Here is a 17,620-nt window from a genome sequence, read left to right on the forward strand (position 1 = left end):
TTGTAGATCATATACTAATTACATTACTGATGGATAGGCTCACATTACATAGATTCACCGGTGTAAGAGCTACTCGCTATGAGTACGAAGTCAAGTAGTGCGTAATTTGATATTTACATAATGAGCTGGAAGTCTTGAGGTATGTACTATCCAGAACAAGCTCTTTTCACGTGGGCGTGCCACTTTAAGCAGCTCAGAAAAATGTCATGAATTAATGTCATTTATATTTCCTCTCCTTTTAGTCAAGCCATCATTCCCTTATCAGGTAAGCGTCTTCCAGTTATCTCTTCTTCACCTTTAAGAATTCCATTTCCTTCTTAATATTCTTATAGTTTCTCTTATAATTTAGGTATCCCATTGATTTCACTCCTTAAACCTTCATAAGGACAGATCCTTAGTATAGTATTATTTTGATACTCTATGAACAACATTAGTATGAGGAATAGATAGCAATATTAGAACTCCTACACTTATACTTTAAAAATTCTTATTATATTCTATATATGTATAGATAGATTAATATTATTACATTATCAACTCCTTATACTTGTCTGAGACTCAACTTTCTCTAGCTTTACTATACTTTACACTAGGAAAATATAACTTGGACTCTATAACTCTATGAAGCTAGGGGTGAGGTACAAACCCCCCCAACTACGAACACAAAGGACTCTCTTATTAACTCATCATTACTTCATTCCTAAAACACATATCATTCTCGAATACATAATCAGGAAAATATACTATCATATCTATTAGTAGATCTATTAAATGCTAGTGATGAACCCGCTATAGGCTTCAGATTAGCAATGTTATCATCACTACAAACATATCATTTCAGTCTATAGGACAAGGAAAGGAATTAAGATAAAGTATTTGGGACAACGAAATACCATGCCTTAAGTAGTAAGAAGGTTGCCTAAAGCATGACATTAAGGCCCCTCATGATCCGACCCATAAATATCAGTGGCCTAAGGTTGCATATCGATCAAGTCACCCAAGGTGCAGATAGACATAATATAAATAATAAGAGTTAGAGAAAGATAATAATTCTCATCTATTCGCCTAAATGATGTGATAGAAATTGAAATACCTAAAGAATCTTTGTAAGCCCCAAGGGAAATACCTATAAGGCCCCTAAAGTGGGGATTGACTTAACCTCCTATATATCCACCCTTAATCCTTAAGGTAGACTTAGAGTGGATGGGTCACACCCTTAATCAATACCCTCTTTGCAGATCAATGATTGGTGCCTCATCCGCTAAGCATTCTCCTCTATTCCTTTCGATAACTCATTCGTGGCTATTAGGACTACGGTACTTACTATGTTACATATGCCTAAAGATGAGCTAACCTAACCTAAGACGTCGATAACCCTATTAAATGAAACAATGCATCATAGTCTTCTTGAACTACATATCACCCTTGAAAGCCTACATTTGGGTGCGCAAGCAACCCAACTCGCGAACTCGAGATCGTCATGGAAGCATCAGAAATGAACCAGCCATCGAGAGAAGACATGGAGAAGATATATCGAAGAAATGAACCAACCAACGAGAGAATAAGCACCAATAGAACACATTCTTAGAAGAAGCCTACATATTGGATACTCTCCTTAGTCGGGGTAGAGCTAGAGGCTCAGACTATTTCTATATTCTATTTATCCCTTAGTATAGAATTCTAGTACAAAGTTAGCTCAAATGGTCTTCATATTTATATCAGTTTCATTGAGAGAGGGATATTAATGATAGCAGTTATGTGCCTAGGGACAAGTGCCCAGCTACTCTTCCCTCATCAACCCACATTGAAACCTCAACAATTGAGCAAATACTCATGAGACATAGTTGTGGACATGCTCTTTGCCCATTCACTTAGCAAAGACGCATGTATTCATGAGACATAGACATTGAACCTAATAGACTCATCATGGGGATCATTAGGTATCTTTCAACATTAACTTCTGGCTAGGTCTCTTTACTTGATACCACTCCATGAAGCAAGGGATGATTCAAGACCTTTGGCAGACATACATGCTTCCATTGATGTTATTTAAGGTATATATTCATTATTAAGGAAGGAACCCACTCTTCATAGACTTTATTACCCTATGGGCTAGAGTTCACTTGCCTCATGAACCCCTAGCATAAGGAGATGAATTATGGATATACTTTATCGTATTTATTCCCCTTACCGAAGGAACCACCCTTGCAGAGACTTTAGCACTAATGATCAACCAATGCTATGGAATAAACATTCTCATAGGATGGATATGAAACATCAACCCCTATTTTTTCTTGCTTCATCAACCTGTTTGGGTTCCCGAGCCTTACAATGGATGGGCGACTCGCTACCTATTGGGTTTCCTATGGGACAACATTGCACTCAACGGATTCACATCCGCACACTCTACCAAAGAAATAAAGAAGGATTATCTTTTCTCCTCGTGAACCTTTTTGGAACATAGTCTTGATACTAGGTCGGGACATTCCCATTGGCTCATGAACCGTTGTGTGAAAGCTAAGCAACCAGGCGTGAACCAATCCACTCGGTGCTCATCACTGTCATAATCCTATCACTATAATAACCCTAGCTATAAGGTAAACCCTCAGGATAGACAAATTGATTCCTATCTATAAGGTAAGGGTGCTAATCCGAATGGAATTTCTATTTCCTCTAGTTTTATTAAAGAAGTAACAGTTTGGAGATTTTCCTACTATGAAGCCCAATTGCAGTTCGAAAATCAGTTGTACTTTTCCTACTATGAAGCCCAATTGCAGTTCGAAAATCAGTTGTACTTGGCTCTGAAACTCTGTAAACTTAATAAATAGAGTAGGATATGGTCATGAAGCTTGGTTAGATTCTAAAAACCTCGACCAAAGGGAAACACCATACCCTACTGAGAAAGATTAAGAAACAGTCCCTCACCCATATGATGGATGAGCCATAAATCCCTCTCCCGTTGGTCAAGCCACTCCTTGAGAGTCGAGGGTGATTACGCAGCCCCACCCATATGACTGAGTTAGTGAATTCATCCCTCTCCTTTTAGTTGTTTTAGAGCCTTCTTGCGCATCCTCTTTCAAACCATTTAACACCTCTAGAAAACTCTTTCCTTTGTTCGGCGTTTGAAAGCGTCTAAAAGCGATGGACCTCCCGATGAAAGTGTCCACACCAGCGGCATAGAGGAGGCGTATTTCAGTCCAATAAAGCCAATGAATCTCGCAAGCGTTCAATGAGGAGGCGTATTTCAGTCCAATACCTCTAGGAGTAAGGACGGATCGCAGCGACGAAGCACACCTTCGTCGGAATAGCTACGAAGGATGGAAGATCAGAATAATTGCGGCTAATAAGGCGTATTTCAGTCCAATCAATCTCCTTTTTTTATTTGACGGCGGTGTAGGGAAGGACCCCCCAGCTCTCATGCACACCTCTCTAGTTACAATGAGAAGGCGTATTTAGTAGAAAGGATTAGTATATTTGGTTTCAGGGTTGGGGTAAACATAGGATTTGAGATAGGTGTAAGTTGTCGTATATTTCGTAATAGGAAATAAACATAAGCAGTGGTTTCAGAATGCGCGGGAAAAGGTGATTGGGGTGATTCAACTGACGGACCAACAATACATCTCGTTCCTCGACCATATCCATACGCATTGGCTACAAAGGCATAGGGACTAAAAATGGAGCAGAGGGGGTTGTTGATCCATTGTAAGAAGTTGTTGAATAGTAGAAACAAAGGTTAGCCAAAGATCCAGACCTTTATGATAGAGATCCAACTTTTTCCTTTCCAGATCAAGATCCATATTTCGGTTTTCGAAAGTGAGATCGATAGCTTTCCTATATGAAAAAGAAAACACTAGAAAGTAGCTAAGATAGCCATACCAACGTCAGCAGTAGTATATCCAGCAACAGAGCTAGCAGCACCAATAGCATATAATGGGGAGGCAGAGACGGTGTATCCTCGGGCTAATTGAATTGTATATAAAGCCCCTTGAAATAGTTCAGCAGTTGATCCAGCAGCAACAGTCAGTTAAGCAGTAGATTAAGCAAGTGATTTAGTTGTTTATGGGTCCGTTGATTCTGCTGATACACATGTAGTTATTGAAAGAGTTTACCGAGCAAAGGCATCAGAGTAAGGTCAATGGAGATTTTCTGGAAACCAGCTTAGCAATGGAAATATGGGTTTTAAGAACAATGCGAAACTCACACTAAGCTAGAGATATACAAAACCTATTTATACAAATAGAGATTTTATAAGAGATTTTATATAGAGTATAATATGGCATATTATTATATTAACCTGTTTTTTTAGTCGGGTTTTTAGAATTTTAGCTTAATTATTAATAATTATTAGATGAATGGTAAAGATTTAATCTCATGAAATATTTTAGATATTTTTAGTAGTAATCACATATTAAAGGTTGAGATTTATGTCAAATGTAGTTATGTCATTTCTATTTTTTTTTAATTAAATTGATTAATTTTAAAAAATCTTACATGATTAAATGGCATATGAAATGAGTTATAGTTTTGTGGGCATATGGTATTGATAAACCATGGTATTTGCTCATATTATTGTAATAATTTTCAATTTAAGAATCTCCATTACAAAGATAAATCTCCATAGTTAAAAATCTTATTACATAAATTGTTGTTGTTATCATCTTAAATATGTAATTAAATATTTAACAATATTATGCTAGATAAAAAAAAAAAATCAAAAATCCAAATTTAATTAAAAACAAAATAAATTTTATAATTTTTTAAATAATGTAAATAATATAAACCATTTAAAAATAAATTATTATATATATATATATATATATATATAATTTTATGTGATGGTTAAATGGTATGTCACTTTTTCTTCAGCTATCGATTACATGGGAATCCAACATCCAGCAATGCATCACAAAACAAACTGGACTGTCGAGAGTAGTAAATTCAAGGAGATTCCTTGAATTCATAATAGTGCATATTTCGAATGCTAGTAATCATGTTTGTTTGATGGGCATCCTATCAAACACGAGAGACTGTCATTTGATGGCGCGACACAACTTGGCATGTGCACATGTGGAGCTATATTTAAAGATAAACGAAAGATCGCTCTATGTTTTCACTTTATGGAATGGAGGACCACGCATAATTATAATTACTTGAGCTGAAATAATTGTTTTATGCGGATTACTTTGGTTCCTGAACAATAAGCAGTTTACCATATCTGTATCAGGTAATTCAAGATTTTTTAGTGAAAGAATATAGGGACATACTTCTTTTGATCCTCCCACATTATATGGAGGCAGATGTCCAAGCAAAATCTGAAAGAGGCATATAGAGCTATCAGATACAGATATATAAAAGACAATGTCACCCGGAATGAAAGCCTGATTAACACTGTTTTGTTCTTTTATGTGGTTCATAAATTATGTTTAGCTAGAGTTTAATTTTGGAAAGTTTTTGGGAACTTTCATGGGTATGGATATACATATGTTGAAAGTTATTTGGTTAATTTCTGAATATTTCTCAGCAGTATTGATATATATTCGTCTTAAATTTTTTTTAAAAAAGTTATTAAATCTAAAAAAAATTAATTTAATATTTTTTATAATAAATATGGTATTACTTGTGTCAATTATTTTATAAAAATAAATAAAAATATTATATATAGAGAGATATTTCTCAATTGGTGATCAAGTAATGTGGTTCCTGAAAAAGTGAAAGAGAACCAAGGTTCAAATCCCATAGTTATAACTTGGTTTAACATGTAGACCCTAATGTTTACTTGTACCTAGGTGAGTATTAAGAGAAAATGAGAGATCCAAAGTTCAAATCCCAGAGAAAAATAAAAAATCCAAAGTTGAAATCCACTTATATTTGGCAAGTAGATTGTTGAAATCCTCTTATAAAACAAAATAAAAAAAAACCAAAAATTAAAATTTGAATTGGATTAATAATTAATAATTAAATTATTAATACAAATATTTTTAATTTATATTAAATTTTACCGTCACATACATATTTATTAAGAAAACAATTTATAAATTTAATATAAATGCCAAAGTGATTTGTAAATAAATTTAATAAAAATACAAGACTGATTTGGAAAATATTGAACACAAAAACATACATTGAAATTCCATTTTTACCTCACGTATTTACATAATTTTTCATCTGGCGACAAATAAGGTCATGAGAAATGCTACTTCATTCGATTTGTAAGTTTTGATTCGATAAATTTAATAGCAACCTATACGTGTATTTAAAAAAATATTGAAATTTAAATCTATTAACCACATATATTTCATGTTCGAACCTCAGGCAGAAAATGGGCAACTTGCCTGTTAGACACATGAACCATCACTTTAATACGCAGTGGACATGTATTTAGTAGACTTATAAGACGATAAACAAGTATTGTGAGGAACGTAACGTAGTATTATGTAATTCGAATTTTTCCAACGAGATTCCACAAACACAACATATCGTGAATTTCCTACTGTGACGTATATAACAAGGAATCTGACTATTATGAATTACAGTACCCTGGTCTGCCTCCATTTAAGTTACACGTTCAACTGCATTTCAATATTTGGATCTGAGCAGAACTTTGTGTTGCCTGTTTTGTTTGTCATTTCCTCTCTGATGTTTTGTTTGATTGATTCCGGCTGCTTCTCTGTATCCACCGTTGCATTTTCAACAATCCGGCTCCTTTTGTCTCTATAGATACAATGCAAAACCATCTGACCCAGCCCCAGTGGCACTCCAACCAAGTTGGGTGTCTGCAAAATACGTGGAACATGACAATACATTATAGGGTTTAGCCAATATACGTGGGAGTCTTCTAGGAAAGCATAGGCATAGGAATTGTCTAGATCATTTTAAAAGTGGTTTGAATCTAGGCAAAAGAAATTAATTTTTTTTGTAAATGCAGTATTTAAATTATGTTTTTATAATAGAAATAGATGAGTATTATTAAAAATCTTTAAAACACTTAAAAAGTTTAACATTTTTTACTTGTACCTATAAAAATTCCTAACCACATTTTTTAAAATATAACAAGAATTTAATCACTACATATAGATAATTTTCAAAAAAAACAAAGACCCAGATATTACCATGATGGCTATGTCTCTGCTCAGAGCGCCATACACCAACCACAACAGGCTTCCCAGAAACGCAAACAGCGAGAAATAGAAACTCGGCATGAATTTCGCACTCTTTGTTTGAATGACCCGTTTCTGTATAAAATTATTAACATAAGAGATGATCAATGTAACAAACAATAATTGAAGATGTTCAAATCAACTCCGTTGAACCTTTGGAGATTTTTTTGTTCCACAGCTATGTAACGAATTACGGAATTAACAGAATTAATGGAACATGTGCTTACAATTACTGATAGTGGAGAAGCGTAGAGAATAATAGTGGCCATCAATCCTACAGTTCCTACAAGCACCTTCCTATGCTTGTTATCATGAACAACACAAAAGGAAATTATTGCAATTGTGCCAAACACCACCAACACGCCAGCAACCATCGTCCCCATATTCCTCTGCACACAGACATGTATGTGAATTTTTAGGTTTTTAAAAAAAAAATTGGAAAATTTGAAACCGTGTAATTTTATTATATTATAAATTATATTATAAATTAGTATAATTATATAAATTAAATCACTATATGAAAATGAAAATATTAAATAAATAAATGTGTGAATATAAAGTTTTATAATTTGAGTTCATATGATATGTTGTAGTTTTTTTAAAGAATTGTGGCATGTGTATGAAAGGTTTGGAGTGGATGGTTTACTCATTATTAAGAACAACTGAAACTCTATTCAAAACTTTCATTTGTCTTTGATGATGAGGAAAACTTTCACTCAAAACATTTTACAAACATACTTTCCACTCAAAAAAATTTACCCACATGTCCCAGTTACAACATATGACAAATAAATTTACTCAATTTAATAATAAAGAGTAAAAACTTTTGATAAAGATCACATCAAAATAAATTTATTTAAACCATCCAAATAATATTTATTGAAAAAATATGCTGAAATAATACGTTGCTTTTGGATGTAGCGAAAGTGAGATAGATGCAAACAAAACAGCACTCTAGCAGAAGGCCAATGCTGTTGACAACCATAACAACAACATTATCCCACCCATTGCTGATTAAAGGCGACCCATATAACGTGTACACAAGGCAGTTGAACAGCGCTATTGCATATGGCAGTTCTGAGAAACCGTCAGTGGTTCTCTTTTCTATTACCCTCCTGAACGTTGTACTGTTAGACCAATATAGCAAAATAAAATATTAACGTTATACATTATATTCAGAACGACGAAAGCCATAAAATAAAATGTTCAAACCGAACCTAATATTGCGACTAAAGTCGTTGTGAAGTTTATTAATAAGGACAATATGATCAGTTTGAGCTGATACTTACATTGCTGCACCATACATAAGCAAGGCAAATGCACTTCCTGCAATGCCATGTCAAATAAATCAATTGACATACCTACTATGAAGTTTATCAAATATCACTGATTTAAATGAGTTATGCTCAGTTTTATATTTAGATATGTATTCTGTAATATTTGAGATAAAGATGGGATTTGTTCTTATATTACATGTATGGAGGGTTTATAGATTTTAGAGTAAGGTTTTTAGAGATTTAAACATAAATAAAACTATTATAAATCTATTTCAAACATCAAAATTCAAGAAACAAAACAAGAATTAGTAACAAAACAAGAATTCACCAAAATTCAAGAAACAAAACAAGAATTAATCATGAGACTTGATAATAAAAATAAGACTTACTGAATAAAAATAAAACTACTTTAAATTTAATGAAGCTTAAATATTCAAAATAAAACTACTTTAAATTTAATGAAGCTTAAATATTCAAAATAAAAATATGGTAGATATTACTGACCTAAAATGCCAACCCCCAAACGTACGAAGTAATTCATCATTCTAGCGCAAAGAGGGAGAAGAAAGCAATCCCTCGCAGCTAGGGGGTGGATTATATCTTTTGCTTATTGCAGGTGTGAGCATACCAGAGCATGGGAGGATATTTAACCGCGTGACATTTTATTTGAGTTGATATTACTTGGTGTAAGAGGACACGATTGCGCAAAAACCGACTTATTGGGTACGAATGGTTTTGATTGATTCTCCCCTCTGAAAACGTATTTCGTCCCTACATTTGTAAATGCCCTTTGAGACTTTTTAATTTCCCGCCGGCTTTTGAAATTCAGCTGTCTAATCAAAATATTTAGTATTGGTTCCCTATTGCGTCAAGCAATAATTTCCGCCCTACGTTTAAAAGTGCTTTTAAGACTTTAATATCCAGCCAGCTTTCCTAGTGCATTCGTCAAAAAAAATATTCATTAGTGGTTTCGAAATTCGGCGCGCGCACTCGCTTTCTATGTAGAGTTCCTCAGCTGCACTGAATTTGCTTTTGTCCATATCTGTCGACTAATCTCCCCTGTTCATCTCCATCGTACTTTTTAGTTGAATCTCTTTTCATTTTCGCTATTAGTATCTCGAATAATTTCTAGTATCTTGAATACTTTTCACAAGTATCTTGGAGCATCTATAGTTTTCAATGTAATTATGGTCATCGCTTTCGAAGGTTCTGATAATAATATTCTAGTAATTACTGTTTTCTTTTATGTACAGTTTTCATGCAATTGTGGTTATTACTTTGAAAAGTTTTGACAACAATATTTTATTAATCAATTGCTTTGGTTTTACCCGATTTTATGGTTATAACTTTAAAAGATTTGATAATAATATTTTATTAAATAATATGCGGGTTAATTTTATTTTAATTAATATTTTATTAAATAATTTAATATTTATTAGCCAGTGTTTTTAAAGGTGCAAAGATATATTTAAGGAATTGAATATGCTGCTTAAACCACTTGGTTAAATCATTTTTTTCATTTATACCATTGTAAAAATCTTATAAACATATTATATCCCAGCTATAACATGTAGGGTAACAAGGAGAAACATTACCATAAGTCCTAGTGGGCACTAGCGCACAAAAAAATGTAATTGCATAGAGGAAATGAGTGTGTGTTGATAATGAGATTAAAGTGATCTTCATATTGGAGGATATTTTGGGGGTTTGTTTTAGAATTTTAATTCTCCTTTTAAAAATTTTAAATTAATTCAGAGCCATTTTCCTAGAACCATTAATTCCAATTTTAAATTTAAATTTAAATTTTGTTTAGCAAAGATTTGTTGGAATTGCAAATTTATGTGGTATAGTTTACACAATCTAATTATCCAAGTAAAATTTCAAGGTATTGTATCTATATATGCATTCAAAAATACAATTTTAAAAATGAAAATTTACACATGCTATATGCATATATAGAACCAATATAGATCCATTTTGAAGAGGATTAAATCTCTTGAGGTGCATACTTCTTTTCAACTTTTTCACTCTAAAAAAGGTTCACATGTCAAGAGAATGGATCCTATGGATATGTGGTTAAAATGGATCTAAACCAAAATGTTGTTATTTAAATCTTCTACCTTTTAGTTTTAGTTTTTTTTTAATAATCGTATTATTAAATTACATAATTTTAATGCTATAATTGAGTTGAATTTATTTATAAATAATAATAGTAACAAATAAATAAATAAAAACATTTTTAAGAACATAAAATTACAATTTCACTAAATAAGAGAACATGTTTTTAAATTATATTTATTTATAATTAAAAATATATTTAAAACAATATAAAATCACAATTTATAATCTTCTATCTTTTAGTTTTTGTTTTTGTAATATCCCTATTGTAAATAACTCTGTGTAAAAGTAATTTTATAATTACGAATCAGTTATAAAACTGATTCTTGATATTTGTAAAACTGCTTGGGGGAAATCAAGAAAGGAGATCTTGGTAAAAGGAAAACGCATAGTTGTCAATTCCGTTTTTTTTTTAAAAGCCGAAATTATCCTTTCACAATGCTTTTTATCTTCTTCCTTGCAACAACAACAACATCATCAACAGGGCGCTCATCGAAAGATCGCTATAGCAGTGAATCTGAGTGACGAGAGTGCCTTTGCAGTGAAATGGGTCGTGGTTAATTACCTCTGCCCGGGCGATAACGTGATCCTTCTCCATGTTAGGCTGACCAACGTTCTGTACGGGACCGATTGGCATTCTATTGATTTATCCGTCGATGACAACAACGACGAGGAGTCCTAACAGAAGCTTGAGGACCATTTTGTTGCCTTCACATTGACTAAGGCCTCCGACCTTGCCCAGCCTCTGGTCGATGCTCACATACCCTTCAAGATCCACATCGTGAAAGACCACGATATGAAAGAGAGGCTCGGCCTCAGCGCTGTTATCATGGGAAGTCGGGGTTTTGATGCCTCCACGCAGACCTACAAGAGTCGCCTTGGCAGCGTCAGTGATTACTGTGTACACCACTGCGCCTGCCCCGTTGTAGTCGTCAGATATCCAGACGATAAGGATGGAGGAGGACCGACGATCTTGACCAAGTTCTCGACAAGAGTTCACAGTAAAACCCATTCCAAAGATCGATGACGAGACTTAGTCATAGGTCGCATTGCCTTCACTGTTGGATGCTCAATCCCATGAAACTTGCACAACGTATCTCTCTAATGGCAGCCTGGATATGCACACCTTCTAATCGAGAGATGGTTCAAAATTGTTGCCAACTAATGCTCTCTGATTAAATGCTGCAACATAATGGAGAACTTGGAAATCAATTTTTCCAAATATCAAACTTTCCTGAGCACTTGAACGTGGACGTAGATGTAAAGTTGGATTGGAATTCTTTTCCACAATGGGCGTGAACTCGCAAAGCCACTATAGATCTAGTGATCCTCTGCTCGGTAGAATAGAGTCAATAGAATCCACTTTATGTTCAAATGCTACTGCTACTCAAACCCTTGTTGGGTTCTTCTCTTGGCTTCTCCAAATTGATTTCAGTGTCTCTGGTGGGTTTGGCTTCCAGAGCAATGGTGATGGAGGCAAGGAGGCTGCCATGAATAAGATAAGTATCTTGCTTGCTTTCTTGAAAGGAAAATATAAGTATGTTTTATTTGGGCATCTTTTTGAAATATTTCTTACCAAATATAGATAATATATGCATGGTAGTATGCAAAGAACAATGTGAAAAATGTGTGGACCAAAAAGCTGAGTATGCAGTTTTTCTCTTATAAAGAAAATATGTAGTTTTTCTCTTAGAATGATTACATGTGAATCTTGTGTGTTAAATGGCAAGTCATTTGTCATTTTCTTGAAAGTGGATATATGCTTAAATGCTTTGTCATACTAGTTAATTTCAAAGTTTCTTGTGAAATAATTATGCATTGCATGCATGATAGAAATTGCTAATGATGTGCTTCTAGGCACATAGATAATCATTCTAACTTTCTTGAAGAAAAACATATGTTTTATATACACATAAATAATTTTCTTTTTAGAAAAAGAGTGCATTCTGCATGCATGAAAATAATGACTTTATGCGAGATTTCTTAAAAACAAGGGTAGAGATTCTTTTCTTAAAAGACACATATGAATAGTGTTCATGCAAGAACAAGAATCCATACTTGTTTCATGAAAAGATTATGTGCATTGAAGTAAAAATAATTGTGTTAGGAAAAACACATGTTGCATGCACATAAGGGTAGCTATGGTGACATTGGAAATATGATTTGGTGTGTACGTAGAGAAAGTATTATGTTGACTCTCCTGAAAATAATAATCGATGTTAACTTCCTTGGAAATATTAATCTCTTGAAAAGATTGTCTTGCTAGATAAGTTGGATATTGTTTCTTGATTTTTAAGCATTAAGATGGGTATTTATAATAGTTTCTTGGAAGGGAAGCATGAGAAACTTACATATAGGAAGATAGAGAAATGGGGTTATAATGACCTCCTTTAATAAAGAAGTATGTAACTATTTACATGAAATGATGGTAGAATACCCGAAAAGGGAATAGAAGGGCTATTATTATAAGCCATTGGATGCACAAAGTAGAGTCAATGTGTTACAGTGATGAACTCTTTGTATGGATTGAAGAACTATTGAGTCATTTTCTTTAGGAAAATGATATGTGATTACTTTTATGCTAACATAAATATTATCTTAGCTTCTTGCTGAATGAGATGTGTATGCACACGAGATTTGTGTTAGCTTTCATTAGAAAGGATATATATTCCCATGCGGTAAAAGACTACAGGTTGTGTGAGATTGCTTTATATATTTGCATGCATCAAAAGTAATAGCTAAAGGACTAGATATTTTGATAAATTTTATGTAAATTTTCATGTAAGAAGATTATAACGAATGTTTTAGTTAGTCCCTTCAAAGGAATGCCTTAGCGTTTTGTCCTCTAAGAATATGTGCTTATGGGAATGGAAATGCTAGTTAATATGATTATTTATAAATGTAATCATGATGTCAATGTTGATAATGATAACATGGGCAGGTAAAGTTGGATTACTTGTGCAAGGGATAGATTATATTTAACGTTGTGGCAGGAAAAGGATTAATGGTCCATGCAGATGAGTACGAGTTGTGGCATCGTACATTGCTAGAACAATCATGCCATGAGGAATGTTGCATGTGGCGGTATGTAAGTAAAGGATTTCATGGAAAATGTATTAGCTTTTAGCTAGTTATGTGACAACTTAATGATAATTCATTGTAATAATTTTATAACAATGGTTAGGGGATGGAATCCCTTATAAGCCATTGAGTGAGGGGTGAAAACCCTCACGAGAATTTAATAATAATATTAAACGTTTGCTAGTTTTCACCCTATGGGGTTTCCAGGGTATATCCGTGTTCAATGATGTGATTGCCTATTGTGTTAGTTTGATGATGTTGAATCCTTGATGATGATGATTCTTTCTTTGATGTGATAATCATAATGTCCATGTAAATTATTAATTAATATGGTTAAGGAAATCATGAAATGGATGCAAGGTTCATGAGACAGTTTATGTTATTACACTACAGTAGTGGTTGTCAATGGTTATGAAACTTACTGTTCTCTATTGCAATTCACCTTATGTACTAATGAACATTATATCTAATGGTTAACAAGGAATGTGGAGTTGTGAATTGGATAATTACTTGAAGTAATTTGTATAAAAATTTTAACTCCCTGCTTTTACATGTGTTGTTACCGAGGTATGTTACAATTTTTTAGTTTTTTTAATAATTGTATTATTAAAATTGCATAATTTTAATGTTATAAGTGAGTTGAATTTATTTATAAATAATAATAATAATAAATAAATAAATAAAAACATTTTAAAAAACATAAAATTACAATTTCACTAAATAAGAAAACATGTTTTTAAATTATATTTATTTATAATTAAAAATATATTTAAAACAATATAAAATCACAATTTATAATCTTCTACTTTTTAGTTTTAGTTTTTTTTAATAATTGTATTACTAAATTTACATATTTTAATGTTAGAATTGAGTTGAATTTATTTATAAATAATAATAATAATAATAAATAAATAAAAACATTTTAAAAAATATAAAATTACAATTTCACTAAATAAGAGAACACGTTTTTAAATTATATTTATTTATAATTAAAAATATATTTAAAACAACATAAAATCACAATTTATGGATAAGCAAGCGTGCTTGGGATAATGAGCTAGGGAGAAAGAAAAATACTATATTGAAGAGTTTGGTCCCAATCATAATCATCAACAAAAAGCATAAATAAGGGTCAATATTTCTTAGAGAGCTAAAATCCTTATTGCTCAGCTAAGGAATAATTCTCATCAACTTTGTTGTGAAATACGGAGATGGAAAAGGCCAAAAGAATGTGGGAGGAAAGAGTATGTATTTTTTTCTCTTTGGAAAAAGTGGAAGCAAAAAAACATTTCATTTTAGAATGTGAGGCATTCAAGGACAATAAGGAAAGTTATGCAGATATTCTCACAGCGAGCTCTTGGGGTAATCTATTGAGCAAGGGGTTTGTCTAGAAGTTGTTAGCCTTTATTGTGAGGAATTATAGGAAAATGGGCGAATACAAGATCCATATTGAGAAGCAATATGTCCCATAAGTTATCATTAGCCTTGGGGACATTAAAAAAATTTATTTCTTTCTTTCTTTCTCATCTTTCGAGAAGTACTTACAATTGTTTTTGTACCACTCGTGCAGGTATCACTATAACAAGTGACCATGTAACTTAAAATGAGTGACCATGTAACTTAATTGTAGTTAAGAAGTATTTATGTCAAGGATGGTCATTCTTAAACAAAAAAATACCCAATAACTTCTTAGGTTGAACATGATTTAAGGTGGGACATTATAATAATTAGTTAAAGAAATTTTGTGTGCGAGTTATCCTAAGAATCCCCAAAGCCTGGATTTCTATACGAACTTGACCAAAAAATTAGATATTTTTTGTTGTACAAAAAAATTGGTTAAATCAAATTTAATTTAAGGTGTCTGTTTCGAGGGAAGCATTATATCATAGTTATCATGGATTTTGAACATGAAGCTCCATAAGCACATCCTAAAAATGAATATATTTAGTTTTTATTTATTATATATAAATAAATATTCGACACATTACACAAATTAGAATCAACCTATGTAAAACCCTTGTACTTTTCCTAGTTCCAAGATGAAGACAAGGCCACATAGCTAGCATTACATGCTTCTTAGTTTAATTACTGAATTTTGAAAGATAATAAGAGTTACTTAGTAGCTACTCTTACTTAGTTTAAATATAGTTAATTTTTTGTTACAAGCGTGCGATATGTTAATAATTTGTTATTTATGTTTATTTTAAAACTTGAATGGGAAAATATTTTAAAAGATTTTTTTTCTATAATTTTTTAAACAAAAAGTTGAAAAGAAAATATTACCCAACAATCAATTAACCATTCCATCTAATCACCCAAAATAATGCGATTTGACAATGACACTATCTCAAATATATAATTTTAATTAATAATAGTTATTTTAAAAATATATTAAAATTAATAGAAAAATAAAAATTTGAGAAAATTAATACATTTATAATAATAAGATGAAAATTATATATATATATATATATATATATATATATGGTAGGTAAGCACCCACAGGGGATTTGAACCAGTGACCTATCAAAAGGAGTGCCTTAATAGTGCACCCATTCACCGTCAAACCAAAGCCCTGTATGCCTATATATATATATATATATATATATATATATATATATATATATATATATATTATTTAATATAAATTCATTTTAATTTGGAATTTATTATATATTTATAAATATAAATATTTATTTAAATCTTTTAAAAATGTAAAATTTCATAATAAAAAAAATTATTCAATTTAATTTATAAATATTGAAATATTTTATTTAAATTCAAAAATATGTAAATATTAACCCAAAAAAAAACATTTCCTTTATACTACACCTTAAGAAAGCATTTTAAAACAAATAAATATTTTTTCTTATATAATTTTCTTTTAGAAAATTTACCTTAAATATTTTTATATTAAATTTTTTAAATAAAGTATTTTAATTACATAAATAAAGTAGACAGATTCATGAATAAATAATATTTGTCAAAAATATGTGAATACTAATATATATATATATATATATATATATATATATATATATATATATATTTTAATTTGGAATTTATTATATATTTATAAATATAAATATTTATTTAAATCTTTTTAAAATGCAAAATTTCATAATAAAAAAATTATTCAATTTAATTTATAAATATTGAAATATTTTATTTAAATTAAAATATGTAAATATTAACCCAAAAAAAAAATTTAACATTTCCTTTATACTACACCTTAAAAACGCACTTTAAAACAAATAAATATTTTTTCTATATAATTTTTTTTGGAAAATTTATATTAAATATTTTTTATTATTAATTTTTTTAAATATAATATTTTAACTACATAAATAAAGTAAACAGATTCATGAATAAATAATATTTGTCAAAAATATGTGAATATTAACTTATGAATAATAAAACAAAATAAAGCACATGATGTGCATGATGTAATGGCTGGGGCGGATGGCTTTCACACCCCCCACCCAAGTTCGAATCCTGCGGAGGTTGTAAAAATGAGGTTGTAAAAAGAGTGGGTCCTACCGAAGCTTACAAAAAAAAAAAAAACAAAAAAAAAAATATTTTATTATATAAAAATAGCATATTAATTAATATAACATATCGTAAAAACTCTTCTATCATATAAAAATAATATATTAGTTAATATAACAACTTAACTTTATTTTATTAAATTACAATTTTTTAAATATAATAATATTAATATATATCAATTTCTTAGAAAAAATTATCTATAAATTAAAGTTTTGGAAATCTTTACAATCACAATTCTACTTCAAATGCTTTAAACTTTATTGAGTTGTCATGTACTTTAAATTTAAGTAAAAAATTCCAAATCTGTTTTAAAACAAGTTAAACTGGAAAACATTTTAAACTTAATGTTAAATTAAATAGAAAACTAAAATTTGTATAATTAATCAATCTCAAGAAAAATTTTAAATTTATTGATAAATTAAGAAGATAACTAAAATT

The 17,620-nt window shown here is 31.0% G+C and overlaps 1 protein-coding gene and 1 pseudogene across 1 annotated transcript; one reads left to right on the plus strand and one right to left on the minus strand.

The window, feature by feature from the left end:
• Positions 1 to 6,506: 6,506 nt before the first annotated feature.
• On the minus strand, positions 6,507 to 8,978 carry LOC149260070 (bidirectional sugar transporter SWEET3b-like). The gene is made up of 6 exons (XM_089456451.1): positions 8,939 to 8,978; positions 8,447 to 8,483; positions 8,062 to 8,284; positions 7,385 to 7,546; positions 7,110 to 7,232; positions 6,507 to 6,773 (listed from the first exon to the last, which is right to left on the minus strand). The coding sequence occupies exons 1-6, from the start codon at positions 8,976 to 8,978 to the stop codon at positions 6,558 to 6,560; spliced, it is 801 nt and encodes a 266-aa protein (XP_089312577.1). The 3' UTR covers positions 6,507 to 6,557.
• Positions 8,979 to 9,621: 643 nt separating this feature from the next.
• On the plus strand, positions 9,622 to 11,589 carry LOC149260071 (universal stress protein PHOS32 pseudogene; annotated as a pseudogene).
• The last annotated feature ends 6,031 nt before the right edge of the window (positions 11,590 to 17,620 follow it).

The sequence above is a fragment of the Pinus tabuliformis genome, chromosome 6 (genome assembly GCF_031772625.1).
Source record: "Pinus tabuliformis cultivar Carrire ecotype Pingquan chromosome 6, CPIR1, whole genome shotgun sequence".
In the NCBI taxonomy this organism is placed as follows: Eukaryota; Viridiplantae; Streptophyta; class Pinopsida; order Pinales; family Pinaceae; genus Pinus; species Pinus tabuliformis.